Raw genomic sequence first — 15224 nt, 5'->3', positions numbered from 1 at the left:
GAAAACCTTGAAGTCAAGGGGGAAAGAGGAAGAGGCCTAGGTCCCCCCTAACAAACGTGTCAGACTTGCTGCCCTAGATCAAAAAGATGGGTCAAACTGCGGCGCGCGCCGCTGCACTCCAAGCTCTGACTAGCTCCGCCCACAGCTAATCACCTGAACTTCCTGACTCACACTTCTAGGTGAAAGGTCACAGCCAGAAACAAACAAGGTCACAGCCAGAAACAAACACCCACACAAGCCTGAACAGTCACCCAAATCCAAGAGGCAGCAACCCTTCTGCTCCTTCCTCAGTCGCTGCACTCCAAGCTCAGACTTTGAACTCATACTGCCTTCGAGTCTGATGTTTATGACTCAAAGGCCACCTTTGGGGAAATCCCTGGACTAGAGGGGGGGGGAATCAGCATGATTTTGTTAATGAGAAGGTTGAGAAGGTCCCACCTCCTCTGCAACCAGAGTTGTAGCCAGAGAAAAACAGCTTTGAGAGAACTCACAGATGGGGCTGCCAATCTGGGACCTGCTAGGTCTGATGAAACCAGCAAAGTTCAACTATCAGTAGAGAAGCCATGATGGATAAAGGCTAGTAAGGCAGGAGAGGATAGTGTTTTATAATCTGAATTATATTATCCTTACAACAAACCTCTGAGGTAGGTTAGGCTGAGAGACTTGCCCAAGTGAGCCTAATAAGTGAGCAGGGATTTGAACCTTGGTCTCCCAGGTCCAAGGCATAAAACGAAGCTGGATGTTGCATAATTTAGGACAGTCACAAGGAAGTACCATACCTTCCAATATTTCTCTGATGAAAATAGGGACACCCTATTCCATCATAATTTTATTATTTATATTCCCCCCCCCAATATGACTGGGTTACCCCAGCCACTCTGGGTGGCTTCCAGTATATATAAAACCATAATAAAACATGAAACATTAAAAAAAAAACTTCCCAAACAGGTTTGTCTTCTAAAGGTTGTATCCACTTGGCTCAGGGGTCACATAACTCCATACCCTCTAACATTTCTCTGATGAAAATAGGGACATCCTACTGCCTAACAGCAACCACAGCATCCAGGAGACCACGGCTTCAGAGATTAGAAAAGATGAGTCGTTCCATTGTCTGAAGAGGTCACTTCCTGGTTCGCATAGAGAAGCCATTTTAAACAGATCCCAGTGATGGAAGCACCCACCTGTATTGAGGCAGCACCGGGTGCTGGCATTTTGCACCCCTAGCAATTGTGTACCAGGGGCAGCCACCAGGGCCGGCTCTAAAGCAAGGTTGGGTGGCGCAAGGCGCCAGACAGCCGGGCCGCCAGGGGGGTGCTGCGCTGCTGTGCCTGCAGCAGCCGCGCTGCACCCGCCAGACAGCCGCGCTGTGCAATGGGGCGGGGGGAGGGCGCCGGAGGGATCTTCGCACCACTGTGCCAGGACGCCAGATACGCTTAAGACGGCCCTGGCAGCCACCCCTGTGACCCACCCACCCCCGCCATGCTAAGGCACTGCCAGTTGAAGTGGGGAAAGAACATGACCAGATAAAGTACCTGCTAGTTCCTGCTAGTGGGCTTCCCTTGTTTGTTTGCTTATTATCCAGCTTTCTGGCAGCTAACAACAATACAATATACCAGGAAATGATACATAATGAATTGAAAAGGATGTTTAAAATAACTTTTGTAAAAACAAACAAACCCAGAAGCTTTTCTTTTGAGATTTATAGGGACAGAACTACCTAAATTGTATAGACATTTATTTATGTATGCTACTACAGCAGCAAGAATGTTACTTGCCCCAAAATGGAATGAAGCAGAAGTTCCAGCAAAGCAAGAATGGATACAAAAACTTATGGAATATGCAGAAATGGCAAACCTTGCTGGAAGAATAAGAAATCAAGGGAACAAACTTTTTATTTAAAAAAATGGAAATGGTTTATTGAATATTTACAGATGAATTGCAAACAGATAAAAACATTGGGAGGGTTATTGTAATAACCTGCAATTTCATACGAGTATATATTTAAAGTAGATAAATAAATGAGCAAATTAAATGAATTTGGATACGCAGAAGATATTAAAAAATAAATTTAAGGAACCGCAGAAAGAGAGAGAAGGAAGTCAAGTTTTGAAATGTATAAACCTGAAAAGTATAAATTTTTTTTTTAAAAAACCACAGTGCAATATACCATTATAAAAACAGGTGACTCTATTACAATTATTAAACAGGCCAAACTATTCCAAATGGAACAGAACAGTACCTTACAAGCAAAAGTGGTGGGTCTCAGAAAACAGAACAGCTCAACTGTTAGAGGCCAAGGTAAAGAGATGCAGGATAACTTTAAAAGGAGTTCAGAAAATTTCATATAAGATAAGGCTATCAGTAGCTACTAGCCGTAATGTCTATGTAATCACTCCATTATCGAAAACATCTGCCTCTGAAGACCAGCTACTGGGCATCAGAGGAGGGGAGACAGCTGTTGTGCTCAGGCCCTGTTTGTCGGCTTCTAGTTTGCCCTGATTCTGCAGCTCTTCCAACATTCTTCTGACTGCACTGTTAATACAAAAAAAAAAAAAAAACCACAACATCGACTAAGAGATTTCTCCCCTGGGTGCAAGTCTTAGCAGGGCCGGCTCTAGGTAGACTTCCGGTGGCGAGGAAACCATGCTGCGCCCTGCGAGGGCGGGGGCACTGGAGCGATCTCCGCCCCTCAGCGCCAGGGCGCCCGACCTGCTCAAGACTGCCCTGAGTCTTAGAATTATTTCTCCAGGCGCAAGTATGTCTTAGGGCTATCCAGAAGCACTTCATCTCAAGCCAAGGCCTGCATCATTAAAAAAGAGAAAGATCCAAAGTATATCTGGGTCCCATCAAAGCTCAAGGAATCCCCGGAGGACAAAATTGAGTTCAGAGCATGGATGAGCTCATTCTCCCTCTCTCTCTCGTTGTCCCAGAATCACATCCCCATTGTTGGTCATACTACAAGGAGAGAGATAAAACAGGGAGTGTTTTCTGTGCATGGAGCCAAACAGATGAAACCAAAATATTTCTCTTGGCAGAGAAGAAGAAGAAGAAGAAGAAGAAGAAGAAGAAGAAGAAGAAGAAGAAGAAGAAGAAGAAGAAGAAGAAGAAGAAGAAGAAGAAGAGGAGGAGGAGGAGAAGAGTTTAAATTTGATATCCTGCTTTATCACTACCCGAAGGAGTCTCAAAGCGGCTAACAATCTCCTTTCCTTTCCTCCCCCACAACAAACACTGTGAGATGAGTGTGGCTGAGAGACTTCAGAGAAGTGTGACTAGCCCAAGGTCACCCAGCAGCTGCATGTGGAAGAGTGGGGACACGAAATCCGGTTCACCAGATTACGAGTCTACCACTCTTAACCACTACACCACACTGGCTCTCAGGTGAGAGGTGGGGGATTTATCCTCAAATGACAGAGAATCCTACAGAATCTGCAATGTGGTCCTGCTTGAGGGCTCTCCGTTAAGACACCCAGTTGGCCACTTTGAGGACAGGATGGGGGCAGGATAGATGTGGCTGTTTCTTGCTACAAGTGCCATATTTTTCTGATGTAAAACTTTTTTAAAAAAATTAATACACAATCTTTTAAGATTGGCTCATTAAGTCCTTGCATGGGCCAGACTCAAGGGGAGACTTCCTGCTCATATTCTGTGGTTCTGTGGGCCTAGATAATTTGGTTTCAAAATGGTGGGGGTAGAGGCGGATTTAGGGGAGCACGTCCCCTTCTACATCATAGTTGCAGAACCTCGGGGGCACTGCAGGGGGTGCCACAATTATGGAAGGTGAGAGGTGGGGTGTGTGCCAAACTTTGGCATTGCACAGGGAGCCACTGAAGTTTGAGACCCCAAGGTCCATCACGTGGGGACGGACGGACGTGAATTTGATTGAGGAAACATGTAGCTGTGGCATAGCACCTCATCAAATTCTGGGGTGTGCTCCATTCATTCATTGTTTGGCAGCTGCGGCAGCACCACCAAAACCACAACCCAGCAGGAGGAAGTAGTGAAAGCCAAAGACTGGATGTGCTGATATTCTTCTCTCCCACTGGGACTTCCCTGAGTTCCTATTTTTAAACAGTTTTGGGTCAACCTTAGTTCCAAACTAAACATCTGTACCTTAGCTGCCAAGTACCCCGTTTTTCGCAGGAAACCCTCCGGATTTTAATCCGTTTCCCGCTCTTCTCCCGAATGGAGAAAAATCCCGGAAATCCCCCGGGTTTCCTACCTGCCAGGGAGCCTCCATTTTGGGTGCTTCTCTGACCATGTGTGGGCACCGGAAATAGGGCAGAGCGGCACCGGAAGTCGCTTCTACGCATGCCCGGTGGCCATCTTGGTGGGGGCCGCATGGCGGTAGCCATCACCAAGATGGCCTCCGCCATGTGGCCACCACCACGATGGCCGCCAGGCATGTGTAGAAGCAACTTCCGGCGCTGCTCTGCCCTATTTCCGGTGCCCACACATGGTCACAGTGGCCCCGGAAGTTGATGATCCAGGCCGGCCGGAGGGCGAGCGCCGCATGCTTTCTCCTGCTTCCCCCCCCCCGCACTGCGCTCGCCCTCGAGCTGACCCAGGAGCGGCTGTTTCAGCGCCGCCACCGCTGAGGTGAGTGGGAGAAAGCACATGGTGCTCGCCCTTGGGCCGGCCCGGATCAGCCTCCTCAGCACCGCCTCCTCCTATCGGGAAAGCGCCCTCTCTCCCTGCCTCCCTCTACCCACCGTACCTGCTGCCCGCCGTATATCGCCTGCTTGGAGTCGTTGGCGATCCGGCAGTAGCAGCAGTGGGGCTCGCCAGGCAGCCCTTGGCGGCAACAGCGCCGCCGCCACAGCCTTAAAAACTCCCTGAGCAGTCGTGGCAGGTGAGTAGGCGCCTTTTTGTGCTTTTTTGACCATAGGAACGCATTAATTAAGTTTCAATGCATTCCTATGGGAAACCGCGATTCGCAGGACAAATTTTTCGTAAAACAAATTGACCCGTGGAACGAATTAAATTCGCCTTGCGAAGTACCACTGTATTAATATGTGAGTAACAGAACCCTTAGAGGGTTTTGCAAAGATAATTTCACTTGAGCAGCCTCAGTGAAAGACAGAATTGCTCTTCCTCACACACTTGCCCCCACTTATCCACACACACTTACCCCCACTGGAGCTGCCAGACCCTTGTTTCTTAGCTGCAAAAGAGGGAAAGGAGAAGGGGGTTAGTGTCTTTGGCTAGGTGAGCAAGGATGGGGGACGCTTACACACCTCTCTCTCTCTCTCTCTCTCTCTGACACATGCATGTCCTTCTCTGATCAGCTGTCTAACTGTTTTAAGTAAAGGACCCCTGACAGTTAAGTCCAGTCGCGAACGACTCTGGGGTTACGGTACTCATCTCACTTTACTGGCCGACGGAGCCAACATTTGTCCGCAGACAGTTTTTCCGGGTCATGTGGCTAATATGACTAAGTCACTTCTGGCTAAACCAGAGCAGCGCACGGAAATGCCGTTTACCTTCCCGCCGCAGCAGTACCTATTTATCTACTTGCACTTGTCTTACTGTTTTAGCCAGAGACAAAACCCATGAGAAATACACATACCATATATACTTGAGTATAAGCCTACTTTTTCAGCACATTTTTTGTGTTGAAAACCCCCCCCCCCCGGCTTATGTGTGAGGCGGGCAGCAGCTGCACCGCGCCTCTCCGAACCGTGGCTCCTATGCCTGCTCTTGTGAGCGGCAGTGGGGGCGGGGGAGGAACGAGCAGCCTGAAAGGGCTGCTTTCGGGCTGCTCCTTCCTCCTCTTGTGGTTTGTGGTGTGGTGAACCGGCTTATACTCAAGTCAAAAAAAGTTTCCCCCGTTTTTTGGGGTAAAATTAGGTCCCTCAACTTATTTTCGGGTCGGCTTATACTCGAGTATATACAGTATATGCTAAGAGAGAGAAACCTTTAAATTAATGCATCAGTGGCGGGGGAGATAAGCTGGGGAGGGTCAGCAAAGGGGAACAGCAAAACTGCCCCCCCCCAACTGTAAACCAAACGGATGCATCCTTCTCAGAATGGAGAGCCTCAGTAGGAAAGGGAATCAGAACTGGGCTGCCACTCGGTAGCAAATGCAGCCACAAACATACTTACTGATGTACACATAGATCCCAGCACTCACAGCCGCCAGGAAGAAGATTCCGCCCAGGATGCAGCCAATAATGATCCCCATGTGGGAGCCTAAAGTTGAATGATTGGGAGGGGAGGAAGAGGAGAATAATTGAAGGGAAACCAAGAAGAGTCTTTCCCTTTCATGGGGGAAACCAAAGATGGCCACAGGACTCAGGAGCTCATGAAATTCAGAGAGGTTCAAAGGTACAAAGGGGGAATAGTGGAGAGTGGGCCACCCCATCCCTCATCACTTGCCCAGTTTTGCAAGAGTCTAGCTTTGCAGAGCTGGAGTGAAAGGTCATTCTCTCCCTATAGAGGGGATGCATTAATAAGGTTTTACTCATCAACATCTGGCTGACACGTTCACCTTCAATATACTTCAATATACATAAAATATTTGTGAACATTCCAGGACATCGCAACCACTCAGGCTTACCAGGGGAAAGATGGCAGCAGTTGGAGTAATAGTTTAGTTTTATTACAGCAAAAGCCAGTAATACAAAATACCATAATTCCAAACAAAGAATCTGCAATAACATCACCAGAAGCAAAACAATTACACAGAAGGAATTTGCCATACAGTGGTACCTCGACTTACGAATGACTCGACCTACGAATGTTTCGAGTTACGAACAGAGTTCCGTTCGCCATTTTGGATGCGGTTTAGATAGGATTTTTTCGACTTACGAATTTTTTAATCCCCCCCCGATTGGCTTCGACTTACGAAGGTCCGTTTGGAACGGATTAAATACGTAAGTCGAGATACGACTGTAAATTATTCAATAGGAGAGATTTATGTTTCTTAATAGCTAAAGTGCAGAATTTGGCCACATCATATGATACTGGACGTGAGGAATCTTCCAGAAGGAATTTTTGTAAAATTTCGGGGGAGAATTCCAAATAATAATTTAAGGGTTTAAATTTTGACAAAAGGGGTAAAATAAGTCGAGCTCGTTCTTCACTGTAAAATTCTCAAAATAAAAGAATGTTAGTGACAGATTCTACCTTATTGGACATGCAAGGGCAAAGGTGTTCATGGATTGGTACCCGCATAAATTTGCCGTACAGCACAGCTGAGGGCATTGCCTCAAATCGGGCTCTAGAAAAGGCCCATCTATAGGCTTCATTAGTGATGTTAGATAAGTAAGGGGCAGCTGCAAAGTTAGGCCAAGATTTTAGACATCTGTAATTCTCCGGGAGTAAGGCATCTTCTTGCTGTAATTCAACATTGTAAAGTCTCTGAGTAATAATTATTTTTGCCTTATTCAGAGTTCCATTAAAAAGATATTCAGGGTTTAGGCCAATTTGTTTGATCTTAATAGTTATTTGCGTAAGCCAGGGTGGATGGGGAACTGCGGCCAGGAAGTGAGGTAACATTCCCTTTGGATTGTAATGAATTTTCAGCCAGAGGGATATTGCTTGCTCCCAGACTTTTAATTCGACTCTGGGGAGTCCTGAAAGATGGCAGCCAACTTTTGGCAGAACTGTATACTTGAAGGAGCGGCTCCACCCCCATCGCTCAGCCCAGACACTGAGGTTCAGCTCCAAGGGCCTTCTGGAAGTTCCCTCACTATGAGAAGTGAAGTTACAGGGAGCCAGGCAAAGGGTCTTCTTGGTAATGGCACTCTCTCTATGGAATGCTCTCCTATCAGATGTCAAGGAGATAAAGAACTACACAACTTTTAAAGACATCTGAAGGCAGCCCTGTACTGAGACGTTTTGGATGTTTGACATATTATTATGCTTGAATATGTGCTGGAAGCCGCCCAGAGTGGCTGGGGAAACCCAGCCAGATGGGCAGGGTATAAATGATAAAAGTATTATTATTTAGAATATCTAATTTGAGTACAGAGCAGATTGGGCATACTTCCATCCCATTCCCCTCCCTGCAATCTCTCACCAGGTTCTTCGGAGGGCACGTCCATAGGCTTCTGTAGGCCAATATGCTCCACATGGCACCAATAGTGGTTCCTGTCTTTGGGGTTGATCTTAATGCTGAGCCAGTTGTAGTAGGTTCCATCTGAGTTGGGGAGAACACCCCCATGAACTGTATCCTGCCCAGAAGCCTCCCCATCCTTTCTCCAGGTAGAGTTGATCTCCTTGGGATAGAAGCTGTGGGCCCGGCAGATGAGAGTTTCCATGCCATCATTGTTTGGCTTCCTAGTTACCTTGACTACTGGGGGCTCTGCAAAAATGGCAGCACTTTAGTTAACACATGAGGCTCTCCAGCGGCTGACAGGACAAACACTGAACTATGCCCTACCCCAGAGATTTACGATCTCAGGCCTACAGCACCCCCAAGAGACATTTTTTTTCCATAGCAGCTATTGTACAAAGTAGCTTCCTTGCAATAAACACATGAGTACCTAAACACATGAGTAACTAAACAACTAAATGAAATATTGAAATATGTCATTTCCCCCCCCCACCTCTGTTGTCCTCCTCACCTTTCCGCAGCAGAGCCTCCTTGGCGTAGGCTTCATATTTCTGCAGCCATTCAATGAAAACCACCTCTACTAAGAACTTGAAACGTGGGATCATGGAACTGTCAGCCTCCCACATCCTCTCAATCACTTGGGCCACTGCATCTGCTCCAATCCAGGTATCAGTCTCCTTGTCAAGGCTGAGAAAGTCCCTCCCATCATAGCCAAACGTCCAATATGCTTCATTGCTCCCATACGGACTCACCTCAGAGCCAACCATCATCTGCCAGGTATGAAACCCTGAAAGAGATACCCATGATGACTGATGAGGTCACAATGGAGGCATTAGAACAGGTGCAAACCAGCCCCTCCAACAGCAGCAGCAGCAGCAGCAACAACAACAACAACAACAACAACCACTTTTCACCATCAGATCTCAAGCCCTATTTGGTTCTTCTAGATAGATTGAATTTCTCTGACAGTGCTCCATTCATCACTATTTGTGTTTCTGGGTATTGATACCAAAGTCAGATCCAGTTGATAAATTCCACACCCAAATTGAAATATTCTAATACTTTAAAAAAATTCCTTCCAGCAGCACCTTAAAGACCAACTAAGTTTTTATTTTGGTATGAGCTTTCATGTGCATGCACACTTCTTCAGATACCTATCTGATGAAGTGTGCATGCACACGAAAGCTCATACCAAAATAAAAACTTAGTTGGTCTTTAAGGTGCTGCTGGAAGGAATTTTTTTATTTTGTTTCGACTACGTCAGACCAACACGGCTACCTACCTGTAACTAATCCTTTGAGCAACTAAATCAATTCTACTCTATCAAATGCTTTTCCTGTAGAAACAGAAAAGCATATGGTTGTTTGCTCCTATTTATGATCTGTATTCCATTTCTCAGTCTTCTAATACTTGTTGCAAGTTTCCTACCTTTCAACCTGCTTGATCTAAATTTATATATTTTACAATGATATCATTCAGCCTTATTGAATCAAAACTATCTTTGCTTAAATCATGGAAGGAATCAATCTGTTAATGCGCGTGACTTCTGTTATTATTTGCAATGAGGGTTTTTCTATGTCATGAAGAAAGACCATCTGTATCCATTGATTCACAATTTTTAAAATAGATTATTTCATCACTTTTCCAGCATCTTCTAATTTAATTTGTGCTTGCAATTTTCCTAAATCAAATTTGTCAACTTTGGGATTCTTTTTTAAAAAGAACTTTTCAATATTTTGTATTACAGGGTTATCTGATTTATATAATTCACAATAAGATATCTTAAATTGCTTTACTGTTGCCTTTGTCATGCTAGCTGCTACATTTTTATAGACAATTGATGAAATTATTTTCTTTTTGCTCTTTGCTTAGTAATTTTGCTAAGACTTTGGATGGTTTGTTACCAAATCCAGAAAATTTTTATCTAAGAAAGAATACAGATCTCTCCGAGGTCTGAACAACTGATTGGTTCAAAATTGTCATCCTGTACTTAACAGAAAGATAACATAATCATAAAATTGTAGAGTTGGAAGGAACCTCAAGGCTCATCTGATCCAAGGACCTACAATACAGGAATCTCAGCTAAAGTATCCCTGAGTGGTGGCCATCAAACCTCTGCTTAAAAACCGCCAAGGAGGAAGTCCATTCCACTTTCAAACAGCTCTCACCACTAGTAAGTTCTTCCTAATGTTTAGTCAGAATCTCCTTTATTCTCATCTGAATCCTTTGGTTCGTGCCCTACCTTCCCGAGCAGCAGAAAACAAGCTTGCCCTCTTCATGTGACAGCCCTTTAGATATTTGAAGCTGGTTATTGCATTATTGGATTATGGAGAAAGCTAGAGAGTTCCAGAAAAACATCTACTTCTGCTTCATTGACAATGCAAAAGCATTTGATTGTGTCGACCACAGCAAACTATGGCAAGCTCTTAAAGAAATGGGAGTGCCTGATCACCTCATCTGTCACCTGAGAAATCTGTATGTGGGACAAGAAGCTACAGTTAGAACTGGATACAGAATAACTGATTGGTTTAAAATTGGGAAAGGAGTACGACAAGGCTGTATATTGTCTCCCTGCTTATTTAACTTATATGCAGAATTCATCATGCGAAAGGCTGGGCTGGATGTATCCCAAGCCGGAATTAAGATTGCCGGAAGAAATATCAACAACCTCAGATATGCAGATGACACAACCTTGATGGCAGAAAGTGAGGAGGAATTAAAGAACCTCTTAATGAGGGTGAAAGAGGAGAGTGCAAAATATGGTCTGAAGCTCAACATCAAAAAAACCTAAGATCATGGCGACTGGTCCCATCACCTCCTGGCAAATAGAAGGGGAAGAAATGGAGGCAGTGAGAGATTTTACTTTCTTGGGCTCCTTGGTCACTGCAGATGGTGACAGCAGTCACGAAATTAAAAGACGCCTGCTTCTTGGGAGAAAAGCAATGACAAACCTAGACAGCATCTTAAAAAGCAGAAACATCACCTTGCCGGCAAAGGTCCATATAGTTAAAGCTATGGTTTTCCCAGTAGTGATGTATGGAAGTGAGAGCTGGACCATAAAGAAGGCTGATCGCCGAAGAATTGATGCTTTTGAATTATGGTGCTGGAGGAGACTCTTGAGAGTCCCATGGACTGCAAGAAGATCAAACCCATCAATTCTGAAGGAAATCAGCCCTGAGTGCTCACTGGAAGGACAGATCCTGAAGCTGAGGCTCCAATACTTTGGCCACCTCATGAGAAGAGAAGACTCCCTGGAAAAGATGTTGGGAAAGATGGAGGGCACAAGGAGAAGGGGACGACAGAGGATGAGATGGTTGGACAGTGTTCTGGAAGCTACCAACATGAGTTTGACCAAACTGTGGGAGGCAGTGGAAGACAGGAGTGCCTGGCGATGGGGTCACGAAGAGTCAGACATGACTAAACGACTAAACAACAACAACAACCGACGTCTGAACTTGCATTAGCTCAAGCTGTTGTCTAGCACCCTTTCATTGGTCATATATTTGTGAATCTCTATTTTGCTTATGTAGTCACTCCAAAGTGCTAACCTTATTTCTTAGAAGAGTCCCTTGTTGAAATATTCTTTTTAGGAATCCCTTGCCTGCATCCTATATAGGCCAAATGGCCTTCAGTCACAAGATCTACCAGGAATGATAGAAATGTTCTCTAGTTATGCATATTATCCAATATAGTTGGATTGTTTATCTTTCCCACCTCCCCAGAAAAAAATCTTTCTGAAGCCCACCTCTCTCTCCACCCTCCCAACCAGCATTCATTGTGCATCGTGTGGGGTGAATTCAAATCCCTCTCACCACCAGGGAGGGGGAGTCCACTTCTATAGGTGAACCTACTTAAACTGCACTGTATATGAGGGTCGCAACAGACTCATCCTTCAATTTTGCAGTTCTCCTAATATTGCTATGGAGTTCTCCAGCCAAGGAAAGTGAATAAAACTACAACACCTGGGCAAAGTGTGCATAAAAATGCATAAATTCGTGAAATGGTCATATATTTGGAGAAACGACAAAAAGGTGCATTGTTTGGGTGTGTGTGTTGATGTATTAGGAGAAATTCACACTAAAATGTTAATGAGGACTTCCTTTTAAAATGCAAACTTACATAGAAACAAGAATGGAATTTAAGATTGGAAAAATAAGAAACAGAGGGAGCATGAAATTGACAGATTTGCCCCTTTCTTACTCACCCTTGCTGTGGTTGTAGTATTGCCTTATGATACTGTGGTAATTTTCAAACCACCGCTCACTGACCTCCAAGACCTTGATGTACCTTTCCCAGTACTCATGAATATCCTCCTTCAGTTTTTTTGCCCAGGAGACTTGAGGCACTCCCTCTTCTGTGTTGCTATCATAGCGAGTGACGAGCTGGTCGTCTGCATACCCCAAAGTGGTGAACTTGGGCATTCTCTGATCAGGCTCCGACACAGATATGTAGATAAGCCGGAACTCATGGAAGGAGGAGCCTGGAGAGGAGAGAGAGGGTCAGATTTCAAGTGATCTGCAAAGGGACAGTGCCATTGGCTCCACCACCAACCCTGGAGAATAATAATAATAATAATATATTATTTATACCCCACCCATCTGACTGGGTTTCCCCAAACACTCTGGGCGGCTTCCAACAGAACATTAAAATACAGAAATCCATCAAACATTAAAAGCTATTAAATATTAAAAGCTGCCTTCAGAGGTCTCCTAAAAGTCTGGTAGCTGTTTTTCTCTTTGACATCTGGTGGGGGGTGTTCCACAGGGCGGGTGCCACTACCGAGAAGGCCCTGAGAAGGCCTGGTTCCCTGTAAGTTCACTTCTCGTAGCGAGGGAACTGCCAGAAGGCCCTCGGCACTGGACCTCAGTGTCCAGGCAGAACGATGGGGGTGGAGACGCTACTGCAGGTATACTGGACCGAGGCCGTTTAGGGCTTTAAAGGTCAGCACCAACACTTTGAATTGTGCTCGGAAACATACTGGGAGCCAATGTAGGTCTTTCAAGACCGGTGTTTTGTGGTCTTGGTGGCCGCTCTCAGTCACCAGTGAGGAGAAGTGGTGGCAGTGGCTTCCACGTTCCAGCAAGAGCTCAGAGAGACCCTGTGAAATCTTGCCAGAGCCCAGAAGCCAGAGCCCAGCCACACAACCCCAGTAAGTAAGGCCTCAGTAAGTAAGCCCAGCCACACAACCCCAGTAAGTAAGGTGCGGAGGGAGCGGTCTGCCCCAGGTGTCATAGAAGCATAGAATCATAGAGTTGGAAGAGACCACAAGGGCCATCCAGTCCAACCCCCTGCCAAGCAGGAAACACCATCAAAGCATTCCTGACAGATGGCTGTCAAGCCTCCGCTTAAAGACCTCCAAAGAAGGGGACTCCACCATACTCCTTGGTAGCAAATTCCACTGCCGAACAGCTCTTATTGTCAGGAAGTTCTTCCTAATGTTTAGGTGGAATCTTCTTTCTTGTAGTTTGAATCCATTGCTCCGTGTCCGCTTCTCTGGAGCAGCAGAAAACAACCTTTCTCCCTCCTCTAGATAACACCCTTTTATATATTTGAACATGGCTATCATATCACCCCTTAACCTTCTCTTCTCCAGGCTAAACATACCCAGCTCCCTAAGCCGTTCCTCATAAGGCATCGTTTCCAGGCCTTTGACCATTTTGGTTGCCCTCCTCTGGACACGTTCCAGCTTGTCAGTATCCCTCTTGAACTGTGGTGCCCAGAACTGGACACAGTATTCCAAATGAGGTCTGACCAGAGTACAATACAGTGGTACAATACAGTGGTACTATTACTTCCCTTGACCACTGAGTGTCACCACTGAGCAGGGTGACAAAATTCCGGGGGGGGGGCACTCACCTCGGGACCTGCAGCGCACCCGAGCCACGCGTCTCTCCTGGGAGTGACATGGTGGCTTGGGCACCTGCAGGCTCCGTGCTGCCCCAAATGGTCCGCCCACCACTTCCCCATCAGCTGTAGGGCAGCGCCCTGCCCCGGCTCGCCCCTCACCCGTGGGAGGCTGCCCGGTCCCTGGGCACAGGGCACACGCGCCGCCCCAGGCACCCGATGGGCCTGCTTCACTGCTGGCCAGTGGCAAAATATTTACAGCAGTGGGGGGGGGACAGAAGTTTTGGCTATCTAGACCAGGCACCCCCAAACTTCGGCCCTCCAGATGTTTTGGACTACATTTCCCATCTTCCCCGACCATTGGTCCTGTTAGCTAGGGATGATGGGAGTTGTAGGCCAAAACATCTGGAGGGCTGCAGTTTGGGGATGCCTAATCTAGACATTGTGTGGCATTTTGTTTGTTGACAGCTCTTTCTGGTTTACAGGAATAAAAAACTGTATGAACACAGAAATCTGCTTCTCTGGGGCCGTTTTATTGGGGTTCAGTTGCAACTCCCCCCCCCCCAATCTCAGACACTTTTTGAAACAAAACCATACTGATTAAAACAATTGTAAATGACAAGTGGCAGAAATTTGGGGGCACCACCTACTATCGTGCAGTTGACAGAGGGACATAGTTGTAGGTCTACATCTGTGTAAATTCTGCAATGAAAAGTGCACTAGGTGGGGTGGATTTTACCCCAAGTGGCTGGGAGGAAACCGCAGGAGATTCGGCTGTGAACTGCACACACCTGGGGAGCTTCTGTGACTTCCTATGTCATTGTCCCCCTCCCATTCAGCTTCCTTTCAGGGTGCAACTGCAGTTGGGTTCGGCCAGCCTGCGGAACATCTGCCACTTTTATTTTGAGAGAAAAACAGCCTCTCAGAAGCTGCAGGTGTTGCAAGGCGGCGGACGCAGTATGCAGCAACTTCTCCTCCCCTCCCCTCCTTCTACCTGAAGCCGAAGCTGAAAAAGAGCAACGAGGGGGGATTTTCCACCCCCCCAGGTTGAGAAGCCCTGAAACTCACCCAACCCTCCTCACCAGCAGTACTCTGTCTGTGCTGCTCTTTGTGGTGTGTGGCAGAGGGAACACGCAGGAAGGAAAAGAGAATAACTGCTTATACTTCCTCTTTCTGGTGTCTTAAATGTGTGGTTATTTATGCATCAACACACACACACACACCCAGTCCCAAGGAAAATCAAAAGTCAGTACTGGCACAGTTATGTAAAAACATAAAAGAGCCCAAATGGAAGCTGAAACCCACAGCCATCAGATTACAGAAT

At 46.2% G+C, this 15224-nt stretch overlaps 1 protein-coding gene across 1 annotated transcript; it reads right to left on the bottom strand.

The window, feature by feature from the left end:
• Positions 1-4457: 4457 nt before the first annotated feature.
• LOC118080166 (major histocompatibility complex class I-related gene protein-like) lies at positions 4458-8823 on the bottom strand. Its single transcript, XM_060270875.1, has 5 exons — positions 8568-8823; positions 8021-8305; positions 6103-6189; positions 5129-5161; positions 4458-4591 (listed from the first exon to the last, which is right to left on the bottom strand). Exons 1-5 carry the CDS (start codon positions 8821-8823, stop codon positions 4458-4460), a joined length of 795 nt encoding a protein of 264 aa, XP_060126858.1.
• Between the last annotated feature and the right edge of the window lie 6401 nt (positions 8824-15224).

The sequence above is a fragment of the Zootoca vivipara genome, chromosome 2 (genome assembly GCF_963506605.1).
Source record: "Zootoca vivipara chromosome 2, rZooViv1.1, whole genome shotgun sequence".
Classification (NCBI taxonomy): Eukaryota; Metazoa; Chordata; class Lepidosauria; order Squamata; family Lacertidae; genus Zootoca; species Zootoca vivipara.
The sequence above is the reverse complement of the archived record's forward strand: the minus strand, read 5'-3'. Positions and strand labels throughout refer to the sequence as shown.

Excerpts from the sequence above, each read along its gene's own strand:
- LOC118080166 (XM_060270875.1), bottom strand. The coding sequence starts at position 8,823 with ATGGTTGGCTCTGAGGTGAGTCCGTATGGGAGCAATGAAGCATATTGG. Across the intron at positions 8,306-8,567 it reads GGAGGCTCTGCTGCGGAAAG|AGCCCCCAGTAGTCAAGGTA; the intron begins GTGAGGAGGACA and ends CCATTTTTGCAG. Across the intron at positions 6,190-8,020 it reads CGTGCCCTCCGAAGAACCTG|GCTCCCACATGGGGATCATT; the intron begins GTGAGAGATTGC and ends ATTCAACTTTAG.